At 57.0% G+C, this 26,843-nt stretch overlaps 2 protein-coding genes across 2 annotated transcripts in view; one reads left to right on the top strand and one right to left on the bottom strand.

The window, feature by feature from the left end:
• Window positions 1-20,917, top strand: part of NECTIN1 (nectin cell adhesion molecule 1) — an 84,729-nt gene extending 63,812 nt beyond the window's left edge. Inside the window, exons 6-8 of the mRNA XM_057491153.1 lie at window positions 19,064-19,211; window positions 20,245-20,320; window positions 20,780-20,917. Coding sequence (XP_057347136.1) covers window positions 19,064-19,211; window positions 20,245-20,320; window positions 20,780-20,917 — 362 coding nt within the window. The remainder of the gene's footprint in view (window positions 1-19,063; window positions 19,212-20,244; window positions 20,321-20,779) is intronic.
• CBL (Cbl proto-oncogene) overlaps window positions 2,512-26,843 on the bottom strand; it is a 377,716-nt gene continuing 353,384 nt past the window's right edge. Inside the window, exon 19 of the transcript XR_008993515.1 lies at window positions 2,512-3,976. The gene's annotated coding sequence lies outside the window, so the exon portion shown is untranslated. The remainder of the gene's footprint in view (window positions 3,977-26,843) is intronic.

Below are 26,843 nucleotides of genomic sequence, written 5' to 3'. Positions count from 1 at the left end.
AAGGGAAGGGGGCCTCCGCCGCCGGGTCTGTGGCCGGGGACAGACACACAGACCCCTGCACAAGCCGCCTTCCTGTGGGAGCCTGGCAGGAGAACATGAGGGTCCTGCCCGGACCTCACCCGCAGCTCCCAGGCTGCCACTGAAACATCTTCCACATACGTGGGGAGGCCATGGACAGCGGCATGGGGCGGGGTTGGCCCTGCAGGCCCAGGCTGGGAGGCCTTCAAGTTCATGGGGCCGGGGAGGCCAGGTGACAGAGGAGACCAGGACGGGTGCTGGCTGCAGCCCTCTGTCCCACTCGGGCCCTCTCCAGTTCCATTCTCACCCCACTCCCTGCTGCCCTGATCCTTCCTGCCAAGTCCCCTGTGGTGGCTGTTTGGAGAAGAAAACCAGCAGTGTCACACCTGTCGTGTTAGACAGACTGGGGACAGAAGAGATGGGGAACTTTATCCTTTCATCTTCTATTTCGAAGATACCGTGGGGCCCTGTCCCCTGCAAGCTCTCTGTGAAACCCAGCCCCCCATCCCTCCAGGGAGCTGGTCGGAGGGAAGGTCTCCTAGTCTCTGGGATACCTCCCCTCCCCACGCCGGCACCATCTGCTTCCCATCTCCCGGGCTGGAATGCAGGACAAATCGATCCTGGGGTGGGAGTAGCGAGGTCTCCCGTGGATGCCCCCTCCCAGCCACCCCCGTAGCATCTCCTTTCACTGAAATCCACACCATACACCCCAGAGAAAAGGGGGCAGGGATGCTGGAAGCCGAGGTGGCCGCTTGGCAGATAGTCCTCCTGCTCATCTGGGGCAAGGCCATGGCCTCACACCTAGGAGCGGGCAGGGTGGAGAGGCCAGTGTAGCCAGAATCAGGCCTGGAGAAGGAGAATCCAGCAGCTGTTGGCAGGTGGCTGGGCCCCACCCTGAAGGCCAAACCAGCACCCTAGACTAGTGTTTAGATGTTGAAACTTGAATGAGATGCAAATTGGTTGTTTAAGCGGTCACTTCCTCAGTTTTCCAGGCTGTCCGTTTAAGTTATTTTTAATTTGCACAGGCAATAAATGCTTAATTACATTATTAATATATTGGAAGAGAGCGGTGGACAGAACGTCCTAATTGGCATTTAACTAGAGCGTTCCGGCAAATTAGCCAGGCCTCTCCGGCAGCGGAAGGAGGGTAAGCCAATTAGTCCCACACACAGCCATCCTCTCTGGGCTGGAGAAGCCAGGCTGGGCCCCTTTCCCCAGGATACCAGGAGCCCGGGGCCCACCTAGGTTTCTAGCTGAGCGAGGCTTAGGAAGAACTTTCTGCTGGTTAGGCTCCTGCCCAAACCTCATCCCTCCCTCAGCAGAGCAGAGGACCGGACACTGGATGGCCTGGAGGCTGGACCCGCCTGGAGTGGCTAAGGTCCCCCTGTGGTGCGCCCACCATTGCCCTACCTCGACTTTGGGCCCAGGACTAAGATAGCTGGGTGGCCTGAGCTCTTCTTTGGGTACCATGGAGGCCTCACTCCCTCCTCTTTACCTTACCCACTCTGGTTTCAGATGGTTAAGGGAATGAACTTCATGAATTGAAGGATTCATTTCTTTGCTCATGCATGCATTCATTCATTCATTCATTTGAACCCCCTGTGATACTGTAATAGTCCTACCCGAGTTCTGCTGTCAAAAAATTCAGAGCCTCCAGGGGCCCCAAATGCCAAAATAGCCAGTGTCAGCTGTCTGCAGGCTGAGGCAGAGCTGGGTGTAAGACACTGTGGTAGCACAGAAGGGAAGGGTTAACTCTAGGAAGGTCTGAAAGGCTTGATGGACAAGCTAACATCTCCCCTGGGCCTTGAAGAATATGTAGGAGTTCTCCAGACCCAAGGTGTGTTGAGAGTCTTCCCGACCAAGTTGAATTTAGCATCTTGTATTAGTTGTTCTAAATGAGACCATCCTAGGCCAGCACACTTACGCAGCACACAGAGAAGCCCACGGAGAGCTGAAGCCTAGACAGCAGACTAAGGCTTGGCATCCAGACCATCAGAATGCATGTGCCAAATGCCCTCAGGGGCAGGGCCGTGACAGGAGCAGTAGGAAGAGGGGTAATCCAAGGGACAGGGTTGGCACCAGACTATCTCCTGGGGGATGCGCAATCTGACACCAGTTTCAGTTTCCTCACAGGGCAGTGTGACCAGGTAATAAACTGGGCTGGTGGGGCCACATCTGGAGCCACCAGAGTCCAGATTCATGGAGAAGAATTCTTGCAAAAGGTGGTGTGATTCTCACCCCAATTCCAGTGTGTGTTTTTTCCCATGTCGCCAAGCAGTTAACTCACCTGTGACACCATCTACCTGGAGAGAGCATCAGGTCCCACCAGCTAAGGGCTCAGTCCCACAGGGCTGCCCCCACCTCAGACACCGATCACAAGTCAGCTTTGTTACTGTGCTTCTGACCAGCTGGCTATACATCAGAGCTTCCCACAACCCCCTCCTTGGGTCGATTCATTTGCTAGAGCAGCTCACAGAATTGAGGACAGTTGACTCACTAGAGTACCTGTTTATTATATAAGGAACTCAGGAGAGCAGATGGAAGAGATGGACAGGGCACAGCGCAAGAAGGGGCCTGGAGCTCCCGTTCCCTCTCCAGGGCGCCCCTCTCCCCTCACCTGCACGTGCTCACCAACCCAGAAGCTCTCTGAACCCTGTTCTTTTGGGCTTTTATGGAGGCTTCACTACATAGGTGGGATTGAGTACATTATTGGCCATCGGTGATTGAACTCAATTTCCAGGCCCTCCCCCCTCCCCAGAGGTCAGAGTGCAGCTGAAAGTTCTAACTTAGAATCATGCCACTGGCTCCCTGGCAGGCACCACCCATCTTTAGGGGTTTTCCAAGCGTCACCGCATTAACATCAACTCAGGTGTGATTGGAAGGGACTTCTCATGAATATCAAGACACCTTTAACCCCCTTATCTCTTAGGAAATGCCAAGGACTCTGGGAGCTCTGTGCCAGGAACAGGGATGAACATCAAATACATGCTTCTTATAAATCCCAGTATCACAGGTGGTCTCTGCAATGCTTTTGAAGAATGGGAAGCAGGTAGGTTGAGGGAAAAGGTGGAGGAGGGAAGGCCTCTGAAACCTGGAGGAGAGACGCTGCTCCAGGAACCACCTCTGCCAGGCCCCTGCAGCCGGGCACTTCTGGAAAGCAGGCTCCACCTTGGTACTGGCTTCTGTGGCCCCAAACCCTGTTTTCTCTCCTGGTTTATGGGCTTGACGGCAGAGCCAGGCCAATTCCCTCTCCCCACTCCCACCACAAACTCCAAAATGAGAAGCTCCACGCACTGCCTCTTCCGGTCACCCCTTCCCCCAGCACTCACACCATTGCCCGGGGCCTCGGACAAGCCCCTCTAGCCCATTGCATCCAAGCTGAGCTCCTCACTAGGAAGGGCTCAGGCTAGCCTTGCTTGGCTCAAGAACAGGCCCCAGGACGTCATCATGTACATCACAAGCTCCACTGAGCTGGAGGACTAAACTCTTGACACATCCTAGAATGTCCTGGGGATTTTCAAAATCACATGTCCAGGCCCCACCCCAGGCCAATAGTGTCAGACGTCCAGGGCTGAGGCCCAGATGGGTAGAGTTTCGACAAGTTACACAGGAGATTCTCAGAGCCCCCAGGGTGGAGGCAGAGGCCATCCAGATGTCAGTCATGAGGACGAGGAGAGGCCTAAGAGAGGAGGGCGGAACTGAGGGGTGGGTAGGTGGGTGACTTGGTGAGTCAATCACACAAGAGCTTGGGTGCCAAAGACACTGCTTAGTGTCATCAGTCAAATTCGTCACCGCGACCGTCATCACCTCCGGGACGTAGGGCCCTGGATGACAGTCACTGCGGTGGAGGCCAGCACCGGAGGCGAGTGGAGAGCCAGGGTGGGGCCACCCCCGTGACCGTCACGAGGCAGGCTTCCTGGTTGTAGACCATTCCTGGTGCCTGGGCTCTGGGCACCTGCTGGAAGGGAAAGTAGGATTCTAAGTTAAAAGCCCCCAGGCAGATGGTCCCACAGGCCCTCCCCGAATGAGATTCTTGCTCCATAGTGCTACCAGCTTGGAGGAAGTGAAGGTGCTTTATGAAAGACAGTGACAGTCCCCTGAAAGCCCTCGTAGGCAGATGAGGAGGTTGCTCTCAGAGAGGCAGAGGGGAGGGTGGCAGTCCTGCGCCCTGTAAGCCCTTTGCTCTGCCCGAGAACCGGCCCCAAGGGCCCTTAAGCACCCACTCTGAAGGAGGCGTTCCATGGCAGGAGCACAGACCTTTTGGGGATGACTGACCGAGTGACCAGCAGGCTGGGGTCCCCAGCCTGAACCCCTCACACCTCCTCTCACCTCAGTGATGGGCGACTCCTCTCCGTTTTGCATTCCTCAGCCCTAAGCAAGCCTCCACGGGGAAGAAAAGTCAGCAACAGAACCACATAAGCTGCCTTCCCCACCAGTCTGTAAGCCCCCGGGCTGGGATCGCATCTTACTCATCACCAGCACCCACAGAGGGCGCAGAGTGGGTGCTCCGCAAAGGCTGAACCAAACTGAATTTATCAAAGTGAGAGTCAAGAGACCATGCAGGTGAGGGGCTCAGATACCCAGGTGCCTCTGGTGCCGGGCAAGCTCACGACCTCCTGAGTTAAGCCCTCTGCCATCCAAGAGCCAAACTCCTCTTTTCAGACAAAATTCCCATCCAGTAAGTTTCACACCTTGGACTAGGTATGTCCCTGAGAAGCCGCATGGTCTGGCCTTCCTGGGACAATGCTTCATATATTTGGCGATGGTTACTCTGGGCCAGACCTCTTTTCCATATGTTTATCCCCCTGCTCTCACCACCTGGTCACTTGGCAACACATCTGTTAGGAGCCTGGACTTGGGAGTCAGGCAAACATGGGTTCAAGTCTTGCCTCCGTTGACCAGTAGCAATGAAAAAGAATTATCACAATGCCCGGCACAGGACAAGCTCTCAGACCCACATCGAAAGTTCCAGCTACCTGTGGACTTTGGGTGGTCATAATGTGTCAGTAGAAATTCCTTAATTGTAACAAACTTACCGCTCTGGTGTGGGATTTTGATAATAGGGGAGGCTGTGCATATATGGGCTCAGGTTAAGGGGAAATATCTGTACCTTCCACTCAATTTTTATAAAATTTAGTGAACCTAAAACTGCTCTAACAAATTGTCCTTTTTTAAATCCAAGTTACCCCAGCTAGTTCTGAAAAACAAACTTGCATTCTGAGATCCAGGGATAAGATACTGGAACTGATACAACCAGCAAGGTGGGGAGTGGGGTGCAGAGGCTTATCTGCATGTCCTTGCTGAACCTGGCCTAGCCCTCCTGCACCGCAGACACGGCCAACCCAACTGACCTCATAGTGGGACCCAGAGAGGCTCAATTCCTGGCAGTTAAATTTTTGGGTGGGTGGGTAGATACCTGGACAAGTATATCTTTGAGTCTTTTTCATGTGTGCTACCTCTAAGCAGGTCTCTCTCACCCCATACTTGGGCTGTTTTTCCCTAAATGTGATTGTCATGTATCTCTGCTGTTTTCTTAATGATCAGAGTCAACATCTTACCCTCTTGTGTTCCTTTTAGATGCTGATTCTATCATTAATTTAGTTCAGAGCAGACATTTGTTGAAAACCTGGTGAAAGGAAAGAGGCAGGGCTTGAGGGTCCATCCAACCTTGATTCAACCCTTATTTCTACCATTTATCAGCTGTGTGGACCTTATGCAAGTGGCTTGCCTTCCCTGAGCTCTACTCCCCAGTCCGTGTGAACAGACTGCTGGGATGAATGAAGACAGCTGTACATAGAGCGAGTCGTTTGTAAAGCAGGTAGTAGTGGCACCTTCCTCAGAGGGCTGCTGGAGGGATTAAAGGGGAAGTGTAGCTTTGTAAAGTACTTTAACACAATGCCTGGAATGGAGTGAATGCTCAGTTGAGTTAAGCTAGGACAGCATTATCTCTTACTGTGATTTTCACCAGTGAGTATCTGTCCTAAGCATCCCACTGCAGTGGGGAACCTGGCACGGAAACATCAGGTCTCATGACACTTGCCACCCCAGGTAGGAGCCCAGCTCTGCACCTTCCTGGCTAGGTGGTGACCACCATCCCTTCGGTTTCTTCCTCCCCAGTCTGCACCCCTCTGCCCAACCTACCAGCTGTGGGAGGGACAGAGGCACGGAGCTGCGATGTGCCCCTCAGGGGCATGGCCCTGGTAGGGACCCCTGCCCTGGGCCACCCCTGTGCGGTGGGGGGCTGGGGCCAGCTGCAGGAACATGAGGCCCTGTTCCCTCCAGGGCAAAGGCTTTCGGCGTGTCCACCAGGGTTTCATGCCCGGAAGTGCCTCAGGAGCCACCTGAGGTGGCTCAACCTTTGTCTATTTTACTCACCACAATTCTGTGTAAAATTTTAGCACTTTGTTTTTTTTAGCTTTAAATTTTTTTGAGGAATTCCATACACAAAGTAAAACGTACATGTTTTAAGGATACTACGACACGTAAACACCATGCCCCATGGAGATGCAGAGGCTCACTCAGTCCCCTCCCAGGGAGCATCACATAAACGGAATCATACCCAGTGAGCACCTCCTTGTGTACCTGGCCTCTTTCTCTCAGTATGACACCAGTAATACTCCACTGGGTGTATATGCCACACTGTACTCCTGTATTTTGTCATCAGTGGATATGTGTGTTATTTCCAGTTTGGACAATTATATGTAGAGTTGCTACAATCTTTCTTGTATGTAACTTTGGAGCACATAACACTCATTGCTGTTTGGTGTATGTCTGAGAGTAAAATTAGGATTAGCAGATACAGCCAAACAGCTTCCCAAAGTGACTGTGCCAATTTGTGCCCCCATCAGGAGTACAATTGACCGTAGAATAGCACAGGGGTCAGGGGTGCCAAATCCCTGCAAAGTCAAACAACTGCATATAACTTCTGACTCCCCAAAAGCTTAACTAACAACCCACTGTTGCTTGGAACCCTTATCAATAATATAAACAGTCTATAAACACATAGTTTGTATGTTACATGTATCATATACTGTATTCTTACAATGAAGTAAGCTAGAGAAAAGAAAATGTTTTTTTTTAATTATTGCAAATCCCCCAAATACTTTCCAATATGTTTACTGAAAAAAATCCTACATGTAAGTGGACCCACACGTTTCAAACCGTGTTGTTCAGGGATCAACTGTACATGAGAATTCTAATTTACACCACTTCCTTGCCCATCCCTGTTGTCATCTCTCCTTTGAGCTTTAGCCATCCTGCCAAGGGCATAATGATTTCCCACTGTGATTGTCATTTGCATTTCCCTGATGGCCAAGGATGGCAAGCCCTTTTTCATACGATTATCACCTGCAACTTTTTTTTTTTTTTTGAAAAATCAAATGTTGTATTTAAACTTATTCTCAAAGACTAATGCCATAGTGGAACATCCCAAGAACAGTTGAGCCAAACTCTCAGGGAGTTAAAGGGAGCATTAGCCAATGTAAGCAGGTCTGTCTAAATACACACAGTTTATAAGTGAGCTCAACCTGAAGGTACACAAGCCCCGGAGGACCAGGCTGGGGACAAAAGAGAGAAACAGGGCCTCCAGAGGGACAGACACACTCATAACCCCAAAGCCCTGCACCCCAGGAACGCCTCCAGAGCCACCTACCCTGCAGCCTGCTTCTTGCCTTTTCTGAGCATGGAACATGGCCTGAGACCCTTTGAAAGGGTTCTAGACATAAAAAATAAAAAGGGAATGTTTGAAAACCTGTTGTCATGCATCCCAGGAAGAGGAGGTAGCATCTCTCCAGCTAGCTGCCATTCCCCCTAGGCCAGGTTTGGGGGGCCTAGGAGGCACTGGGGAGATGGGGACAGAATGGGTAGGTCCACAGGAGGGGGGTGGGGGGTTCTGGAGCAGTCCTGCTGCCGTGTGGCAGGAAGGGCAGGCCAGGAGCCAGGAAACTAGAATCCCGACACAAAACACAGAGGAATGCCTGTGGCTACCATGAGCTCCTGCAGGCCACTTTGACCATGCTGGGTGGGGTTTGCTGGGGACCCTTCCTCTGCTCCCCAGATGGAGTCCGAAGCAATTCAGATTTCCTGGGATTCACAAGAACAGCAAGGGACAGTGACCCACACCCACATCAGATGGGGTTTCCACTGATGACTGTAATGGGGCTGAGGGGGCAGGCCGTTGGTCAGAGCTGGGCAGCAGGTGGGAGGCAGGTAACAACATGCTGGAAAGAGACCTGGACTAGGAGTTAGAGGCTGGGCTTGCTTCCACTTCTCACTGGGTGACCTCTAACAAGGCCCTTTGCCTCCGATTCCATGACTCTCTGCATACAGAACAGAGAGCCTGGGAGCGGCGAGCTGGACAGCCTCTCCTGGGCTGTTGCCAGAGACAGAGTGGGGTAAGGGAGCGGGTTCCCCAGAGCTCCTCGGCAGGCCCGCCAGTGATGAGTCGCGACGCCGTTCCATCGCCTCTGTCTGCTGCGGTTGATCCTGAGAGCAGGTGCCTGGGGGGATGGTGGCCTGGGACAGCTTCCAGAGGAGTCTGCCTTGCCACAGCTGTGCCAGTGTGCGGGAGGGTGGGCAGCAGCCCGTCGGGCCGTTCTCACTCCCCTCACTGGTGAGAGCACCCACCCGGCCCTCCTCTGCAGGAAAGTGAAGCATCTGCCATGCTAACGGCACAGATACAAGCCCCTAATGAGCTGAGCAGGGAAGGGTCCCCACAGGAAAGACCACGGTGGCAGTGGGCTGCCCGTGTCTCCTCTGATGGTGCACTTAAGGAGTGCCAGGGCTGGGGGAGTCCAGGCGCCCAAGAGAGATCATGGCTTTTCCTTCAGACAGGCTCACCTGGGAAGACCTGGGGTTGCAATCAAAGAAAAGTTTAGGTCCCTCACATGCAGCTCTTTCAGGGGGCATCCCAGCCACACATGGGAGCGGGGCCCCCACTGGTCGGTACTGGCCTTCCTGCAGGCTCTGGGTGAAGACAGCATGGAGGCCCCCCCATTGGAAAGGCTCACCAGCCAACATCTGCCACCTTCTCTAGTGTGTTTTGGGCTATCACCTCCCAGCAAGCAGGAAAAGCAGGTTCTTCCTTCCAAAGCCTGGGCCTTTGGGTGCTGCACCCCTGGCCCCAGTATTTTGCCCTGATGACACAACACACTCAAATCCCAAGCAAGACACTCATCTACCTACTTTAGAATTACAGGCCATTAAAACCTGAAAGATCACTTGCCCCAGCCCTCAAATGGAGAAATTGAGTCCCTGAGAATTCCTTATGTTTATATAATGTTTGGAAATTACAATGTGACCCAAGACCTTTTAATAATAGCTAAGACTTACAATGTCACTAAGTGCCAGGCGCTGTTCAAAGTATTTTACAATATTAAATCTCTGCTCTAGCCTTGGGAGGTAAAAATTATTATCGCCATTATCCCAAGACACAGGGGAATGAAGAGAGCTGTCCCAAGTCAGAGTTAGCTGGTGGGGAGCCGGGCTTCAAACCCAGGTAGTCAGGTCTCAGAGGTCATGCCTCCAACCACTGTAACATTCTGCCCACTGCCTGCAACCAGAGCCTGAAAGGGCTGAGCCACGTCCTGCAACGGGCAGGAGGAGAGCTGGGAGAGAGGTCACAGCAGCCTGCCTCACTGGGGATCCTGGGCCTGATACAGGTTTCAGTACACCCACAAAGCAGCAAGTGCCCCAGGCAGGGTACGACCGAGCTTGCAGGAACCACGTTTGGTATCAGATGGTCATCAAGGGCAGCCGGTGCTTATGGGGAAAGAGTTCCTGGAAAAGCTGGTATCAGAGATGACTGTACAGCAGAGGTGCCCTGGAAGAGCTCTAGAACACCCAGTGTCCAAGAGGATCTCTATGTAAATATTTGCGGGGTCTACTAGACTTGGCCAGGCCCCATGGGCTGCAGGAAGGGAACCTCTGCAGCCCAGGATTCTCACAGCCAGCTGGGGAGGGCAGCGGCAGGCAGGTCCTCCCAGCCCTCCTGGCTGGTGATCAAGCTGACGCTCTGGGGTGCTCAGCGTTTGCCCAGAGTCACACAGGTGGTAAGCAGACACCTTGGACCGAGGCTTTTTGACTCCAAGCCAAGTGCTCTTTGCACTATACCGAACCTCCCATTAAAAAGAAACAAAATGCCACCATGGCTCACGGCTTTATGATGGCCTGTAATTTACTAAACACACTGAATATACACTGTCTCATTTGAGGCGGCGCTCAGGAATCTCAAAGCGCAGCCTAGACATGAGCAAACGCTGGCGCGTGGGTCCCGTTTGGGCCCAGGTTCAGTCACCACATTGCCTCTCACCAGCCTGGTGATTGTTGCAGGGCAGCAGTGAGGGGCATGTGAGAGGCACAGGCCTGCGCACAGGGCATGCATCTCCACACTGCCCCCCCACCCCCGCCCGAAGGCTCACCCCCAGTCCAAACCAGGCCGCTTCCAGCATTTCTCCCCAGAAGCACCCGGAGTCCAGGGGTCCCCATTCCCCTTGGTGTGGTTGTTTCCCCCTCAGTGTGCGTGCGAGGAGCCCACCAATGAATCCAACATCTTGCTGAGCTCGGTGCTGCTCAGTGAAGTTGCCAGGACAGAGCCACCCAGCTCTTCTTCCGGATGTGCCGGGTCCTGAAGTCCTCCAGACCCCCCAAGTCTTCCACACCCCTTAGGGTGTTGGAGTTTACCCCTGACCTGCCCCGTCTTAAAACCAGACCTCCTCCTGAGGGGGTGGCTTTGCCTTCCACCTTGGCAAAGCCCGGAGAAGAGCCACCGCATTTCACTGTAATCACATTTTCAACGTACGCACGTCCATCCCCTCTCATTTCAGCTTCTCCCAGAAGGTGCTGAGGTTACTCTCGATATATACCTGGTTTGGGGGATTTTCTATAGGAGACGCCATGGAGTGTGGCCCTGGGATGACAGAGGGCCCTCTGCCTGCGATGGACAGACAGCTAGCCCACCAACTCCCGTCGACCCCAGGGAGACAGCCAGCCCCTCAACTTCTGGCCTTTGCCTTAGGAATTGTAGCCTTTTTGGGTCCTCTCCCCAACCTACTCCTCCTGGAAGCCTCTGGAGCCCCAGGACTGTCCAGCTGATGCTTCCCCTCTCCCTGCTGAGGGCCCATTCTCTGCAGACTCCCATCTGGCCAGGGCCTAAGTGCCCTGCAAATGCGGGCCAGCCCGGGAGCGGCAAGCTGCTGGGGACGGGCTCCCCTCAAGCTGAAACAGCTCTGCACCAGGGGGCTCAGGATGGGACTCCCAGCGGGTGCAGTGCCTGCCTCCAGGTGACTTTGGGAGGCGCACTTCTCTCCTGTGGGCACGCCTCATTTTCTCACCCAGTGACATTAATCCAGGCCTAATTCCCAGGCTTCAAGTGAAGGCAGAGGACAGCACGTGACAGCCCTTTGTAACCCTGGAGCTCTGTGTGGACGTAAAGGATCATCAAAGCATGATGACCTGTCAAGGCCGCACCAAGGAGCCAGCAAGGCCCTGCTAGAATACCTCCAATAGCAGGAAGCTCACTTCCTAACAGGGCAGCCCCAGCTTCCTACTGGCAGTGCCCAACTTCAGAGGTTTCTGGCGCATCTAGCCGGATAGCAAATTATATTAGGAGAAGAAATAGGTTCTCCATGAACCCAGCCACTCCTGTGCTTTTGTAGTTCCTGTTCTTATTTTCCTAATAACATTTGGTTCAAAAAATGCTCATCTTGTCCCACATGAACTAAAGTGGAGAATGACTCGTTCCCGTGGGCAGTAACTGTCACGACAAGAAGTTCAGGCTGGCAGGGGCGGACGTGGGGGGCTTTTGAGGACCCCCCCAAAGCCAGAGCCTATTAAGACGTGACCAGAAGAGACTGGAAGAGTGGAGGTGTATCCCCTCCCCAGGCCACCCCCCAAAAAACATGCAGGGGAAGTCCTGGGGTTTGTGGGGCAGGTGAGGGTCTCCTTGGGCACCACCAAGATGCAGATGGGAGTGATGGGTCCCCAAAACAGGTGCCGGGGGGCTCCGAGGGTGGCCAGAGTGCAAGCTGAGGTGGGGAGGCCGCAGTGGGCCATTCTCCTCCTCCCACTACATCACCCAGACCACGTCTCGGTTCTGCTCCCAGATGCCTAGGGACTGTGTCAGCCGGCCTTGACCTCACCTCTCTGCACCCTGCCACAGGGAGGCAGGGTCACTCACCCTTGACCACCTTACTGCCATTGTCTCTCATACCCCCTTACCCCCGGCCCTGGAAAGGCAGGCTGTCCTTGGAGAGCCCCTACCAGGCTAGCAGAGAGAGGGGACCCCTCGGGGCCACCCAGATCCTTGGGAATTCCCACCCTAGGCCCCATCAGTGTGGGAGTCGCTGCATAGCGCCCAGCGGCTGGGAATGGGAAGGGCTGAGGCTCGGCACCTCTGCCCCCAGGCCGGTGAGGTTTGGTTTCTGTGGGTACAGAGTCTGGGGCCGCTGGCTCTGCCCAGGTCTCCTGCTGGGTGCTGGACAGTGGCCCCAGGGGCAGCAGGGGGTGGTGACAAAGGAGGATCTAAGTGTTCTGAGAGAATCCAGAGCTCCTAAACACACTGCCAGCCCCGCCACCATCATCCAGGCAGGGAGCACTTCCCTCCCCATCATGCTGTACTTTAATGTTAGAATATTAATAATTCTAGTGATGTTCGAAGACTGGGGCTGCAGCTGCCCTGCTTTATGGGGTGGGAAGTGTTAGGAGCTGGTGCGGAGTGAGAAGGGGGTGCCCAGAAGGGGTGGAAGGGAGCGGCTGGCCCGCAGGGTATGTGACAGATAAACGGCTTCCCCGTGCCTCCAGCCCGCCCCAGCTGTCTGGGTGCTACCCCTCACTCATCCCCCTTCCTCAGAGAGAGCTGGGGGTCGTGTCCCTGCTAGTAGGGTCCTCAACAGAGAGATCATCCCTCTCCCCCCAGGAATGTGCATGAAATCCCAGTAACTCCCTCCAGCTGGGCCTGACCTTAGATGGGCCTCAGAGAACAAACCCAGTGGCAAGGAGCAAGGGGCGAGGGGTGAGGGGCGAGCTTCTGGGGAAGTTAGCCTCTTCGCGTTCCTTTTTTGTCCTAACGATAACTCAAGGTGTGAACTGCTCAGAGGAGGGGCCGGGAGGGCTGGTGATCTTGGGGGCAGCATTCCAGATGTCAGGACGCCATGTGCAAAGTGGGAAGTGACTGCCCTCAACCGTCGCCAAGGAGTGTCATAGATACACACACACACACAGACGCAGATGAGAATGCCCTGTCCCCTGTCCCGAGGCCAGCACAGGCCTAGCCATGTTGGGGTTTGTGGATCGTGACTGGCAAGGGACTAGGGGAAGCCAAGGGCAGAGATGAGAGAGGCCACAGGCAGGGTCAGAGCAGGGTCCCACCACGGAGCCAGGCCCAAGGCATGCTGAGCCCTGACAGGGCACACGCACTGTGCTCAGGCCCCTGACTGCGCCACCTCACTCACACCTGGCAACAGCTCTGGGTTATTCCCATTTTTACATATCGGACCCTGAGGCTCAGAGGCTTTGAGTGACTTGTCCAAGATCATACAGCTAAGGGACAGACTCAAAACAGAGGTAGCCTGTCTTCCTCTGCAGAAGAACTGGGAGACAGGCAACTGGGGACATAAAAATGGACCCAGGCCGGGTTCCCATGGAGGCCATTATAAGTACTGCCCTGAGGACTGGGTCGCCTGGGTTCCCAGCTCATTGTCAGTAAGCTGTGCGATCTTGAGCATTTTTCTAAACTTCTCTGAGCCTCCAGTTACCCACCAACAGAGGTTACCAGTTACCTGTCAACAGAGGCAAAGGGATGGGGCATCAAGTGAGATAATTTAAGTAAAAGCACATGTAAGATAACACTAATATTGCAATAATGTGGTCACAGGTGTAATTTGGCCCAGGGTGCTAGTTTAGGCAGAGAAGCCAAGCTTCCAGGAAGCAGAGGAGCACGAATATCATTGCCAATATCATCAGCCCCAACATCACCGTCATCAGCAACTTCATCACCACCATTAATTTACATTATTGGATAGCTAATAACAAAAATAGCAATCATTTATTACATATTGACTATGTGCTAAGCACTTTCCATGATTTATGTCTGCTCTAGACAAATGAAATGAAGTCAGGGGCAAGGGAGAGAAGAGGGCAGGACTGCAGAGCCCTTCTAGGAGGCCCGAAGACGGTCATGGCAAAAGGACCTCCCCTGACTTCAGAACCAGCGCAACCTCTGTGGCTGACAAGAAAAGGCTCTTTGCATTAATACTAACACACCAGGGCAGATACAAAGCTGGAATGCAACCCAGCCCAGGGCAGAGAGAGTGGCCAGGGGCCCACCCTAGGGAAGAGGTAGCCAGCAGACTCCCAGGACCTTCAGCCCCAGTGCCAGCCCAGGGCTGCCTCAGGCTGGAGGCCAGAGGGCCCGGCCTCCTGGCCCTGGAGCCCAAGGGAAGAAGAAGGCAGACGCCTGGCTGAACCCACAAGTCATGCTGGCCAGGTCATCCTTGGCTGGCTGCAGCGGTTCCAGGCCTCCAGGTGGGTCCCTCACTACACTGGGTCGGAGGAAACTGCCCATATGGGTTGAACTGGGCAGGAGAGGGATATGTCCACTCCTGGGCGAGGGGAGAGGAGATTCCCACCATCCCCAAGTGTGATGGCACAGCAGCCACACAGCTTGGTGTCCTGGGAAGAAAGAATTGAAACCAAAGAGACAGAGGTGCAGCGAGCTGGAGCCAGCCAGAGGGCACGGCCAGATGTGGGGAAGGGGTGTGGGGCTAGGCCAGGGGCTTGGGGCAAAGCTGAGGCCACAAGGCCCTGGGGAGAGCACTGCTGGTCTCCGGGGGCAGAGGGCCAGGCCAGAAGCCCTACTGCCCTTCACTGTCCCCAGCTCCAGCCTCCGCGGGGCACCGGCCTGTGCAGTCAGAAGCTCCCCACCACCAGCGGATGGGTCCTGGGTTCGGGACATGCTGTTTCTTGACCTAAAGGAGGGGCAGTGGATAGGGCAAGTGAACATGCTGTGAAGCAGGGTGTCTGGGTTCCCTTCCCACCACGGAGCAAGGCTGGGGAACAGCACCACGGAGGCCTGGCTGAGAGCAGGGGTGCCGGGGAGAAGCAGACCCCAGAGCTCCTCACACCCCCCACGCTGGGGCCTCAGGGGAGTGGGCAGATCTGGTCCCGGAAGAGCCAGGAAGCCCTTCACCATCCCCTGGCCTGCAGAGCCCCCAGGACAGGAGCCCAGGGCTGTGTTCACCTCCGACCTGGGGATTCCTCTGTCTCAGTCTGAGGGATAGGAGAGGTGACAGCACTGAGGCTTAGGGGCGTCCCTGGTGTGACCCCAGAGACAGGCAGGGAGGAACTGGTCAGAGGCCCTCCTGAGGGTCTGAGCCAGGACAGGTGCAGGCTCCTGGGACACAAAGAGACCAGGCCCTGCTGACACCATAGGGAAAAGGGGAACCTCCGAAGCCGCCCTGGGCCCAGTCTGGCTGCGGCGCTCCTGGCCGCGGGACTTTGGACAGATGGCCTTATCTCTCTGAGCGCCTCAGTAGAATGAGGCCCGCAGGGGCCACCTCAGACCAGCACGGGCCTGCCCCCCAGGAGGTGCCCCAGAGACCCCTCCCAGCCTCAGTCTGGCCCTCCCAGGCCCCGTACTCCCACGCTGGCCAGCCCGGCTGCCTGCCAGTGGCTGGTCTGGCCCTAAAGCCTGTGGAGCTGGGGCTGGGGAACAGATTCGTCCCGGTGTAACCAGAGACTGTCTGAGGGCTCAGCGCCAGGGCTCCAGCTGGGGCCAGCTCCAAGCCCCCACCTCACAGCTGTCAAGGGGAGTCTCGGAAACAAGCAAGCGGGGGCCAGGGCGTATGTAGCGAAGTGTCTGGTAAGGGTCGGGGGGATGGCAGCTCCGTGCCATGTGAGGGACCAGGCCTGCTGAGAAGACCCCACAGCTTGACCAGGGGACATCACACAGATGCAGGTTCCACCATCTACTCTGCCACTGACTAGCTGGGTGACCTTGGGCAAATCACTTAACTTCTCTGAGCCTCATTTTGCTCATTGGGAGTGACATTATCTAATTGTGCAGACTCGATGTAAGGATCAAAGAAACCCCAGATCAGCAGAGGCACCCAGCACAGCGCCTGCCATTCCCCAGGCCGCAGGTGATTTCTCCTCCTGGTCTCCCCTCCCCTTGTCCCCATTTCTCATCTGCCCTCCACTAGTATCTCTCCCACCAGGGTGGGACCCTTCAGGTGGACAAGGCATGGAGAACAATTTGGAGAGAACAAAACCCCAGTGATCTGCCCTGCCCCCAGCATCCCACCCTTTTTGGCCCTTGATTTCCCTAATGCCCACACGAAAGCATTCACATGCTCATTTGTCATATATTATTGCTAATGATATAAGGCCCCTTATAAAGACAGCTGCCTCCCTCTCTTGCTGAAGGGGCCCCGGAGTCCCTGCGGGGGTGGTGGGTGGGAGCCCCTAACGGTGATCACCTAGAAGCAGGGAGCTGAGGCTGGGGATGGCGGGGCAGGCATCCACACGGGGCCGGCTCGCTGAGCTGGCACCTGAGCCCCGTGAGCCAGAGGGAGTCTGTGGACTTAGGCACCTTTGTTCACATCCCTCCTGCCTCCACCCCCACCCCAGCCCTTTGAAATGCCAGCCTAGGGACAACGGTCTGGGCTGCATTCACAGACACAGAATTCCCAGGTCCAGCTCCGAGGTGCTGCGGACTCGGCATCCCCTGGTGGACGGTGAGATCCAGAGGCTAGGTGGGCCTCCAGACCCACCCTCCGCAGTCAGCCAACATTCACTGATTCATCAACGCTTGCCAAGCACTTCCTGCACACCGGGTGCTGTGCCAGGGACCAGGGAGGCAGACACCAGCTCGCCAGGGATGTGCTCACAGTGGCATTAAAACAGGAGTAATACCACCCACTCCACAGAGGAAGGAGGGAGGTTCCTCGAGAAGAAGCAGCGCAGGTTGAACCCAGAGGCTGGGTCGGCCTGACAACAAGGAAACAGGAAAGAAAGACTGGTAGAGACAGTAGGTCCTCCTGAGAATGAGGAGAGGGAGCAGGGGACTGGGAGTTGGCCAGGCTGGCTGCATGTGGCGGGCAGAGCAAAGAGCACCTTCCTCCAGAAGGAGCAGGGTCCTCAAGGGTCTCGAAGCCTCAGACGCCAAGGGCCCTGAGGACAACTTGGAAGATCTTAAACACGGTCATGGCCTGATCAGACGCATTTAGAAAGATCACCCAGGCCCAAGGGTGGAGAACAGCTTGGAGGGGACGACACTGGGGTCAAGGAGGCTAGCGAGGCTGTTGGAGCAGCTCAGGTGACGCTGGCGATGAGGACCAGGGCGGTGGCCACGGAGCCGGGGAGGAGCGGCCACGGCCGCGAGCTGCCCAGGAGGCAGAAGGGAGGTGGGCCGGAAAGCGTGTGGTTCCTGGGCAGGTCTGTGCCTTACGTCTCCGCTGCCTAGAGCCAGAACAGGGCCTGGAGTCCCGGATCGCGATAAATGCTCGCTAAACCAGAGGAGGAGCAGAGTTGGAAGTTTGCAGGAGTGGAAGCACGAAGGCCCAAGGACAGAGAAGAGAGACCAAGAAGGAGGTTATGGTGGGCGCCAAGACTCTAAGATTTAGAGAAAAGGGGACAAGGCTTGTTTAGTGGGTCGTAGTCTCCCAGCGGAAGAGGCCTTCAGAGGGAGAGGAGAGCCTGAGCCGGTGGAGGGTCAAGAGTCCAAGGAGGAGTCCAGGGTCCGGGGGTCCCTGGGATACACACATGCGGACGCTGTCGTCCCAGTAGGGCCACGGGCCACCACCTGTGGACAGACAGGTGCTGGACCACAGCCTTTGCAAGGTCCTCCTTCTGACTGCTGTCAGGAGCCCGGCCAGAGAGGAGCTGCAGACTCACTAGGAGCCAGGCGGGTGCTGGGGTCTCTGCCAGACACCCCCTCCTTCAGGGCACTGGGATGGAGTAGAGAGAGGCAGGTGCTTGTCAATTCCACTCTAGGAAAATTGGCTCCGTGATGTTTATTGCAAACTGCAATTTAGCCTCTCTATTCAGGTGCTCTCTGTGTTTAATTATATGTAATAGGGTGTGGGGAGGAAGGAGGGAAGGGAGGATGTATGATCTTCTCCCCAGTCCCTTCCTGCCTGGGTGCTATAACGTTCCTAGGTGAGAAACAGAGCCCAGCAGAGGGAGGAAAGGGAGAGGCCGGGCACCATCCACACCCGGGCCAGCGGGGCCAGCCACAAAGGATCACGTGTCCCTGGCCACAGGCTCCGTGCCGGCAGCCTCATGATGTGCTTGTTTTCGGGGACAGCCAGTGGCTCCAGATCAGACAGAGAAATTGTTGAAACAAAGCTTCACAAACTTCCAGGCCTCTTTCTTTCCAACGCCAAGAGAGATTGGGTGATGTGCCCCACCCACCATAGAGCGAGGTGAGAGAGGGTGCTGGGACTCCAGCCCCTTCCCCACTGAGGCCAATCGGCCTGGGCAATGACCAGGTGGGTCCAGCCAGAAGGTGAGCTTAGACGCCGGCCCTCTGGGGTTTTCAGCTTTAACACTGCACGATTTGTTTTCCCTGCAGAGGTTCTCCACCCGGCCTCATGGTTCCCACTGTCCCCTCCCCACCGTTGCTCTCTCCTGAGCTGGGAGGGCAAAGCACCAATTAGTTCATTTGCTCATCTCATTGGGTAGGGAGGGGAAGGAAATTAAACTCCACAGCAGGAATCTTCCCTGCAGGGCCAGGAATGAGGGGATGGGTACCCCTATCTCTGAGCACCCTTCTCCCTGACTTCATTCCCCAACCCCCACCCTCACCTCCACACACCAGATCCCAAGATCAGAACAGTCTGGAGCTATAGGGCCCTGGGTGCCAGAGAATGAGGTCTGCCTCCCCCAGCAAACTGCGACAGCCCCTCGCAGAGCTGGAAGGAAATGGGGAGGGGGGCTAGGGCAGGGCCCTGCCTTAGGTCTGATCCTGTGACTTCTTCCCCACTTCTCTGACTCCATGAGTTCTCTCTCTCTCTCTCTCTCATTCCCTACCTGGGTGTCTTGGTTCCAGAAAAGCCCCTGCCCCAGCGGGGGCCAGGAAGTGCAGCCAGCTTCCTGGCAGGCGCGGTGGCCATGACCCTGATTCTCAGTGCGGCTCTTGCCGTCTTTTTTCTGTATCACTGGCAGCAGAAGACCCAGCTGGAGGTGGGCGGTGGCGGGTGAGTGTTGGCAAGCCCAGCTGTTTCCCCCCCAAACTCCCCGTCTCTGCTCCCACTGGGCACCCCCACAGGCTCCCTGCTGAAACACCTGGAAGACTCAGTGCTACCCCACCTCATTCCGTCCTGCCACCTGTGAGGCAGGAGGGGTGGGAAGAGCTTCCCTCAGGGGCGCTGCTGTGTGCCCCATGCTGCAAGCGTCTGCAGAGATGCGAGCATCCTCTCAGCAACTCTGAGAAGTAGGTGTGGGGTTCCAGTCCATGGCTGACAGATGTGGAAACTTGAGGCACAGAGATTAAATACCTTACACATGTGTACCTTCTCCCAGCCCCTGACAAGGGGTGAGGGCAGGACCCAGACGAGGGGAAGGTCAGTGGGGCACTCATCTCGGGCACGAAGTTTAACAGGATGCCAAAACCTTTGGTCACCACCATAAATAATGTTTCAATTCAGTATTTTAAAAGATCCACAATGAACAAAACACCAACATTTTACATAAAGCCAGCATTAGTGTTACTGATTTTTCCTTTTGCCTCATGCTCCAGTATGGAGTGGCATGGCACTATTACTGATCCTGTCTTTACTTAAAATGTTGATCTTTTGTTCATCATGGATTTTTGCATTCATTTTAATTCTTTTAGTACTGCATTAAAGTGTTACCTATCGTGCTGACTAAGGCTTTGGTGCCCCATAAGCTTTGTACCTGAGGCCTCATTCCCTTCACGCTGGTCTTGGGCTCAGGTGAGGGCCCGTGGGCCTCCTCTGATTTCCTTTTGCCTCCCAAGCTAGACGCACACGGTTCCCCTACCCGGGCTGGAGGGAGGGGCAGGCCGGCCTGGGCTGGGCTGCAGGCAGAGACACCTGGGAAGATGGGAGAGGCGTGTTCACCGGGCTGAGTAACCACGCCCCAAGTTCTGGCCACTGCCCCTGGGAGCAGAGCCCCGAGGGCCGTCTCTGTGAGTGGGGCTCAGCGTCCCATTAACCGTCAGGTGACTGGGGCAGAGACCCCCATGTGAGACTCATTCTGTCCCCTCAGGACTGTGCTGCCTGCCTCCCAGAAGCTGGAGCCTCCTCCCAGCAGGCAGAGCCACCCTGCACCTGAAGACATCCAGGTGGGCCTGAGTCCGGGGACAAAGCGGCAGGGAGGAAAAATGGCCCCTGAAGGCAGAGACCTCCCACCTGCAAGGGTCGCCCAACGGTCCCCAGCCCATGGCTGGCCTTGGCCAGTTCCCAGGCATCCCCCTCCCCAGCCCTGAGAAATGACACACTAGGGCTCTCCCTACCCAGGGCCCCCGGGGGAACCTCTTCCTCCACCTTAGTTCATTCATTCATTCATTAAAAGGAAATCATTGAGCCCCAGCAGATGCCTGACCCAGTGCTGGCCACGGGTAGAGCCTGCAAAGCTGGAGGATCGGCTGCACTGGTGCCGCCCCAATGGCACCAGGGTGGTGAATGCCAGGACGCAGGCGCGTGGGAACAGAGGAGGGGAGTCCCAGTCAGGTGTCCCAGGGGCTGAGGACAGGAGGGCGCGCAGAAGAGTCTGTGCTGCCGCTCACCCCGCTCCCTTCCAGATTCTCCACCTGGAGCCGGGGAAGGATCAGCGGCAGCAGGCGGAGGAGGAACTGTGGCGGCTGCCCCTGCAGCCCCTCTACTGTGGTCCGGGGACCTCGCCCTTCTACTGCCCCGCGGTAAGGGCCACTGACCCGTGAGGGCACTGCCCGCAGCCCAGCCCCACCAAGCCCGGCCACGAGCCCAGCGGGACGGGAAGCAGAGGAGCCAGAGCAGGGAGGTCTGGGGAGGTCCCTCATGGTCGCACCACTGCAGGTACCCTGGGCAGGGTGGGCCCTGGACGCTGACACACCAGAGCAGGAGGATGGGGCTTAAGGGAGGCAGAGCCCCCACCCGATGCCCAGCTCTCTCTCCCCAAGCACCGCCCTCCAGCTCTGTACCCTGCACGCTAGTCCCCAGTCCTGCCAACAGCCACCAGAGAGCTGCTTCAGCCCCACCTCCTGGCCCTTCACCAGCCGATCAGAGGGCTAGCGTCCACTTGAATGGCTGCCACCTCTACCCATAGCCCATGCCTTTCATCAGACTTGGGGGCTGGGGTGGCACCCAGACGGTGCCAGGCCAGAGACCCAGGCCAGACCGCCTGGGCCCAGAGATAACACATTCTTCCTTGGCAGGGGCGGGAAAGCCAGGCCTTTGTCTCCACAGCACAGCCATCCTCCCTCCCAGCTGGAAGTGCCAACGTGAACCCATCTTGAGATGCCAAATCCTGCCGTGGGGGAGGTAGCATTCCCATCCCAGGGTGCCCAGCCCAGAAGACCAGCCCAGCCCCCACCTTCTGATTCTGTGCAGGGGGGTAAGAAGACCATCAGCCATTTATTATTCCTCAACCAACCTAGAGACTGGAAGTGAGCTGGAACTCACTGTGGACGCTGAGTCCATTCCTTTGGGCAGGGGCTGGACAACCCCTTCCCCTCTGGGGTGCCCACACACTCTTGCATCCCAGGTGGCACCGCAGGGCCCTGCCAGCTCTGACTGGAGTGATCATAATGGCAGTGCTGCACATGTCTGCCCGGCACATTGCTGAGACTTTCCAAACACTATTCTGTTTAATCCCCACAACAATCTTTGTGATAAGGCCTGTTTTGGCCCCATCTTGTAGATGAGGAAACCGAGGCTCAGCGGAGTTAAGAGGCTTGCCTGAGATCACTCAGCATGTAATTAGGGAAAGATCACTCAAAGCCCTGGGCCTCCGGCCCCCAACTCCAGGCCCTAACCACACAGTGGCCACATAGGTGGCCAGACCTGTGGGGAGTCTACCTGACAGCAGAGGAGCCCCCAGGAGGCTTGAAGAAAGGCAGAGTCACCCACCCCTGCCCAGCACGGTGAGAAAGAGCGTTATTCCCAGGCCTGAGAGCTGGCGAGGTGGGAGGGGGTGCACAGACCCTGATGTTTCCACAAAGGACAAAGCATGCCCCATTCAGGATTCTCCAAATCAGCCCCTCCCTCAGCACAGACCCAAGTCCAGAGCCAGTGACTCTGTCAGTACCCTGGGTACAAGGACAAGGGGGGAGGACAGCAGAGGGGAAATGGGCAGGGGTGAGGCAGGGAGGGGCCTGAGGCCCTGGCGGCAGAGGTGAGATGAGAAGTTAGCGATTTGGAAAGTCTCGGAAGCCTCTAATGGGGTCCCTGAAGAGTGGGCCCAGGCTCGGAATCAAACCGCTGTGACGGAACGGGACAGCTGCCGCTGGCCCTAATCCCCACTAACGACTCCTCGCCCCTCCTTTAGTCTGCTGCCCCCTCAGCCTGGCATGCACAGCCCTCCCTGGGGGCACGGGAGGAGCCAGGCCAAGCCTGGCAGCTCCAGCTGAAGGGCAGCCGCAGCACCTCGGGCTCCCCACCCAGGCCCCCCACCCCCCAACCCCATATTGGCTCACACAAGCCCCAGGCCCCAGTGCACAGCTCGACCCTGTCCCCCACCTCCCGGCCTCTGCTCCTAATGGACTGACAGAAGCCCAGGCTGAGCTCATGCGTTAGGAGACGCAACATGACCACTTGGGACAAGGAGGGGAATGAGCCGACCTCTGCCCACAGCCATGGGCAGGAGTGGCCAGTGATGGGAACACTCTGTGTCCTGACCCAGGGGCCACGTGATCAGGCATCGGGGTAGGTGGGTGCACGTGAGAACGGCTCTCAGGGAGGTGTAAGGAGGTCGCCTCACGTCCTGGAGGTGCTGGTGTCATTGCCAAGGCAAGTGTGCCTTTTGGCTTGCAGAGCAGTTCCGGGGCCAGGAGAGGATTTATCCCCAGGGCTCAGGTTTGCTGGCGGTGCAGCTTGTATACGAGGCACATCATTGATGCTGCCATCCGTTCTCCTTTCCAACAAGCAGTGAGAGGGAGCCGGCAGAGCACCGAGGCAGGGCTGGGAGGGAGAGGGAAGGCTGCAGGGGGGCTGGGGGGCCTGCAGCGACAGGCTCATCCAGGCCTCCAGCCCGGGCGGGCCCAGGCCCCATGCTGCCCACATACCCAACAGCACTAGGGCTGCGGCCCAGCCCTCAATTTCTGTTGAGGTTTCTGGGCTGGGAGCCCACTCAGGTGGCATGTACCATTTGAAGGGCCGGGTGGCTCTAGGCTAGATCTCAGGGGGAACTTCCAGAGGACCCAAAGCTAGGGGAGGCAGGAGGAGACCTCACCTTATCTTTAAGGAGAGGAATTTCCATCTCCTCAGTCTTTTAAAGACAAGACAGCCCAGGCTAGAAGCAGAGGACTGGACACAATGACCTTTGGAGGGATGGAGTTCTGAAGCCATTGCATCAGTTCAGGTCTCTCGGGAAGGACATGCCCAGATGGGGTTAGACTTGCAGTCACTGGGGGACGCCTGTAAGGGATCAAGGAGGGAGCAGGCGTAGTAGGGGACGCTGGACCCGTGTGCAGGTCTGACACATGGGAAGGACGCAAGGAAGGAAGGAGGGTCAGGCAGGAAGAGTCTCAGATGGCAGCACACGTTCTACAAGTCTGGAGCCACAGAGAGTTCTGGAACCAGTGCTGTTGAAGGGGTCCCGCGTCCCACGGAAATGGACCTGGTCCACCTCCCTGTCATGTTTGGCCCTTGGTGGGAGCAGCCGGGGGATCTGGTCTCAGCACACATGCTGTGGCGGGTCAGGGGCAGCAGGTCAGGCTGCCGTCAGCCACACAGGCACAGGGCCCTCACTTTCTCATTATCCCTCTAAGTGCCAGTGTAACCGAACAATGATCAGCCCCCTCTGGCCTTGTTTCCTGCACATCTTGAGGGCCTCAATCTCCAAGCCTGAAAGAGCGCACCCCCTCCAGGATGTTCTCCGGGCCCCCCCTGGTGAAGCAGCCCCACTGGCCCGCCGCAGTGTGCCAGGGGCTCTCCATGCCCTGTTTTCCTCCCGGGGAGGGTCCTCCTTGCCGCCAGGCAGTGAGTGAGCCAGGCCCAGATCCTCTTCCCCTTTTACCGCCTACTTTCTCAAACCATTCCTGGTATCGCTTGTGTCAGTTTGCAAGGCCCCCAGGAGGAGAGCAAGACAAGATTCGATGTACAAGCCCTTCACTGGGGGAAACGTCTGTGAAGGTTAAAGGGCTACAGAGAGTGGGGGACAGGGACAGGCCTGTCGCAACTCAGCTCTGGCCCTGAGAAAGGAGAGGGGAGGGGAGAGAAGAAGCATGTGGGAGAACCTTAGACCACGGCGCAGCTCTGTGGAAACTACGGCCAGGCCCGTGGGGCCGGTGGCTCCTTATGGGAGTCCTTCCCGCGGGAGCCCATCTACACTAGACCTCACGGCGCTCGGTCATCGGCGGGAGCAGCCAAGCGGAGTGTGGTCCCTGCGGGTGCCGTGATGGATCCGGCTGCGCGGCAGCCAGGCTGGTGGGCAGCAGTGCCCCCTGCAGCGGAGCTGAGCAGTCCATTCCCACGGCTGCTGCAGCTACAGGCAAAACAGGACCATGGGGACTGCAGGGCATGGATGTCCTTGGATGGAGTGGACGGTTGAGCTTGCTAGGGGCCAACTCGGAGTGCGACTTCCACCAGTTCCCTGGACCTGAGCTGGGAGGGGTGTACCTGCTGGGATGAGACAGGGGCCAGCGCCCAAGCAAAGCTGGTACTCAGGGCCAGGGACACGTGTGGCCTAAAGGTGCTGGCCCCCTGCCCTATCAGCAAGTCCTCCCCCACTCCAAGCAGGGGTCTCAGGTCACTAGTTTTCCCATCTCTGAGGATCTGTCTGAAGGCAGCACCCCAGGCTCCCAGGGCAGCACCCCCAACCCCCATTTGGGTCCTGTAGAATGAATTGGAGAACTCACCTCCACACACCTGGTTAGAGAGGGTCCCCAGCCATCACCCCCAATCTCCCAGACCTCTGGGGAGGCAGGGCCAGGGTTGCTTTACACATTGGCACTCGGTTAGGAAGAACCTGTAGACAAGTTGTCTGGGCACTGATGGTCTCTCAGCAAGTCACCAGTGGGAACCCATAGCGTCTGGCAGCCCCCGGCCTCCTATTCACCTGAAACACCAGGCCCCAGGCATCCTCATGATGATGGCGAAGGAAAGCGGTGAGGTCCATGCATCTTGCCACAGCGCTGGTGTGTGGAATGAGGACACAGTGTGCAGGGCCCTGCCCCGGGGGGGTGGCCTCCGCTCCGTCCCAGGGTGGCAGTGCCTTCCTGTCCTGGGGGAGCTCAGCTGCCGCCATCCAGCTCCTGCCACAGGGACGCGGGGGCACAAGGTGAGTCTGGGCTGCCTCCAGGGACCTGTTCCCTGCCTTGCGCCCACCTGCCCAGCCCTCTGCTGGCCTCACACATGCTCCAGGGCATGGGAGCCCGACCTCCTGCCTGGTCCGTCCCCTTCCTTTTGTTCCCCCACTCCCCTCCCACCCCGGGCTCCTTCCTTCTGGAAAGGAGGTGTTTCCTTCACCCTCACCTCCAAGGCAGGCTTGGAAGCCCAGGGGCTGAGGACAGAAAGGTGTCAGGGTGCGAGTTTCACTTCTGAGCAATCAGGAGCTAATGGCTCTAATCTTAGCCCTGCACTGTGCCCCTGACCATGGGCACTGATGGGCATGGGATGGGTGTTGCTGAAAGACACTGAAATGAGGACACTTGGCCCTCCTTGCCACACAGGGAGCCCTGCCAAGGGGAAGAGGGGGCGCTAGCCCAGGCCACAGAGGTCTGCCTCCCATCACGGAGAGCCCTCGCCCTGGTCCCCAGCCTCCTGCCTTCCTGACCCGGGACATCTCTCCCTCCGCCCCTGTCTGCAGACAGGATCACCTGTCTGCCTAAACGTCAGCCTCAGCCCAGGAGGAGCTTGTGAGGGAAGCTCCAGAGCTTAGGGCTGGCAGGGCCCCGGAGGTCACCTAGCACCCTCTCCCTTTGCTGAAGGGCAAACCGAAAGTCAGCGAGGGAGAGGGGCTTGGCGCAGCCACCGCGGGAGTCACCGGGAGAGCTAGCGGCCGCGCGCCCTCAGAGGACTGCTGGGTCCATCATTTCCAAATCAAACCAAGAGTCAGAAGTCACCCGGGCCTCCGAGGAGCTGCAGTGGGAGCCGGAGCCCTGAGTTGCAGTGGCGGTGATCACTCACGTAGCCAGGGGCTCAGCTAAAACTCAAAGCCGGGTCTTCCGGCCCCCAGTTCCAGCCCATGCCCCTGCCACTCTGCCAGCAATTCGCCTGTGACCCCCGGCAGGTCACCTCCCACCCCCGGGCCTCGGTCTCTTCCCTCTGCAAAATGGAGGGTTGGCCCCAACCATCTCTGAGAGCCGAGTACAGTGGGGTCCCACCCTGCCCCTGCCCACCCCCTGCCCAGAGCCCCTAGGGGTCTATGGGAACACAACTTGGCAGGGCCTGTAAATGCTTCGTGGTCAAATTTCTAAACACCTTTGCCAAACCCCTGTTTTTCTGTTGTTGTTGACTGACTTCCTGTCTGGTTCTCTCTCGCCCTCTCTACCCCACAATCCTCCATGGCTCGCTTTCTCCTTCATGTACATCCTCCCCCCACACCTCCTCATCTGGGCCTGATGCCTGGCCCTGACACACTTTGTCCCCGGCCTTAAACCCTCGCCCACTCCTGCCATCTCTCCCTTCTGCCTCATTCTAGAACTCCGGCCTAAAGGACACCGATGT

The sequence above is a fragment of the Manis pentadactyla genome, chromosome 13 (assembly GCF_030020395.1).
Source record: "Manis pentadactyla isolate mManPen7 chromosome 13, mManPen7.hap1, whole genome shotgun sequence".
Classification (NCBI taxonomy): Eukaryota; Metazoa; Chordata; class Mammalia; order Pholidota; family Manidae; genus Manis; species Manis pentadactyla.
This window is presented reverse-complemented; position numbering and strand designations above follow the sequence as displayed.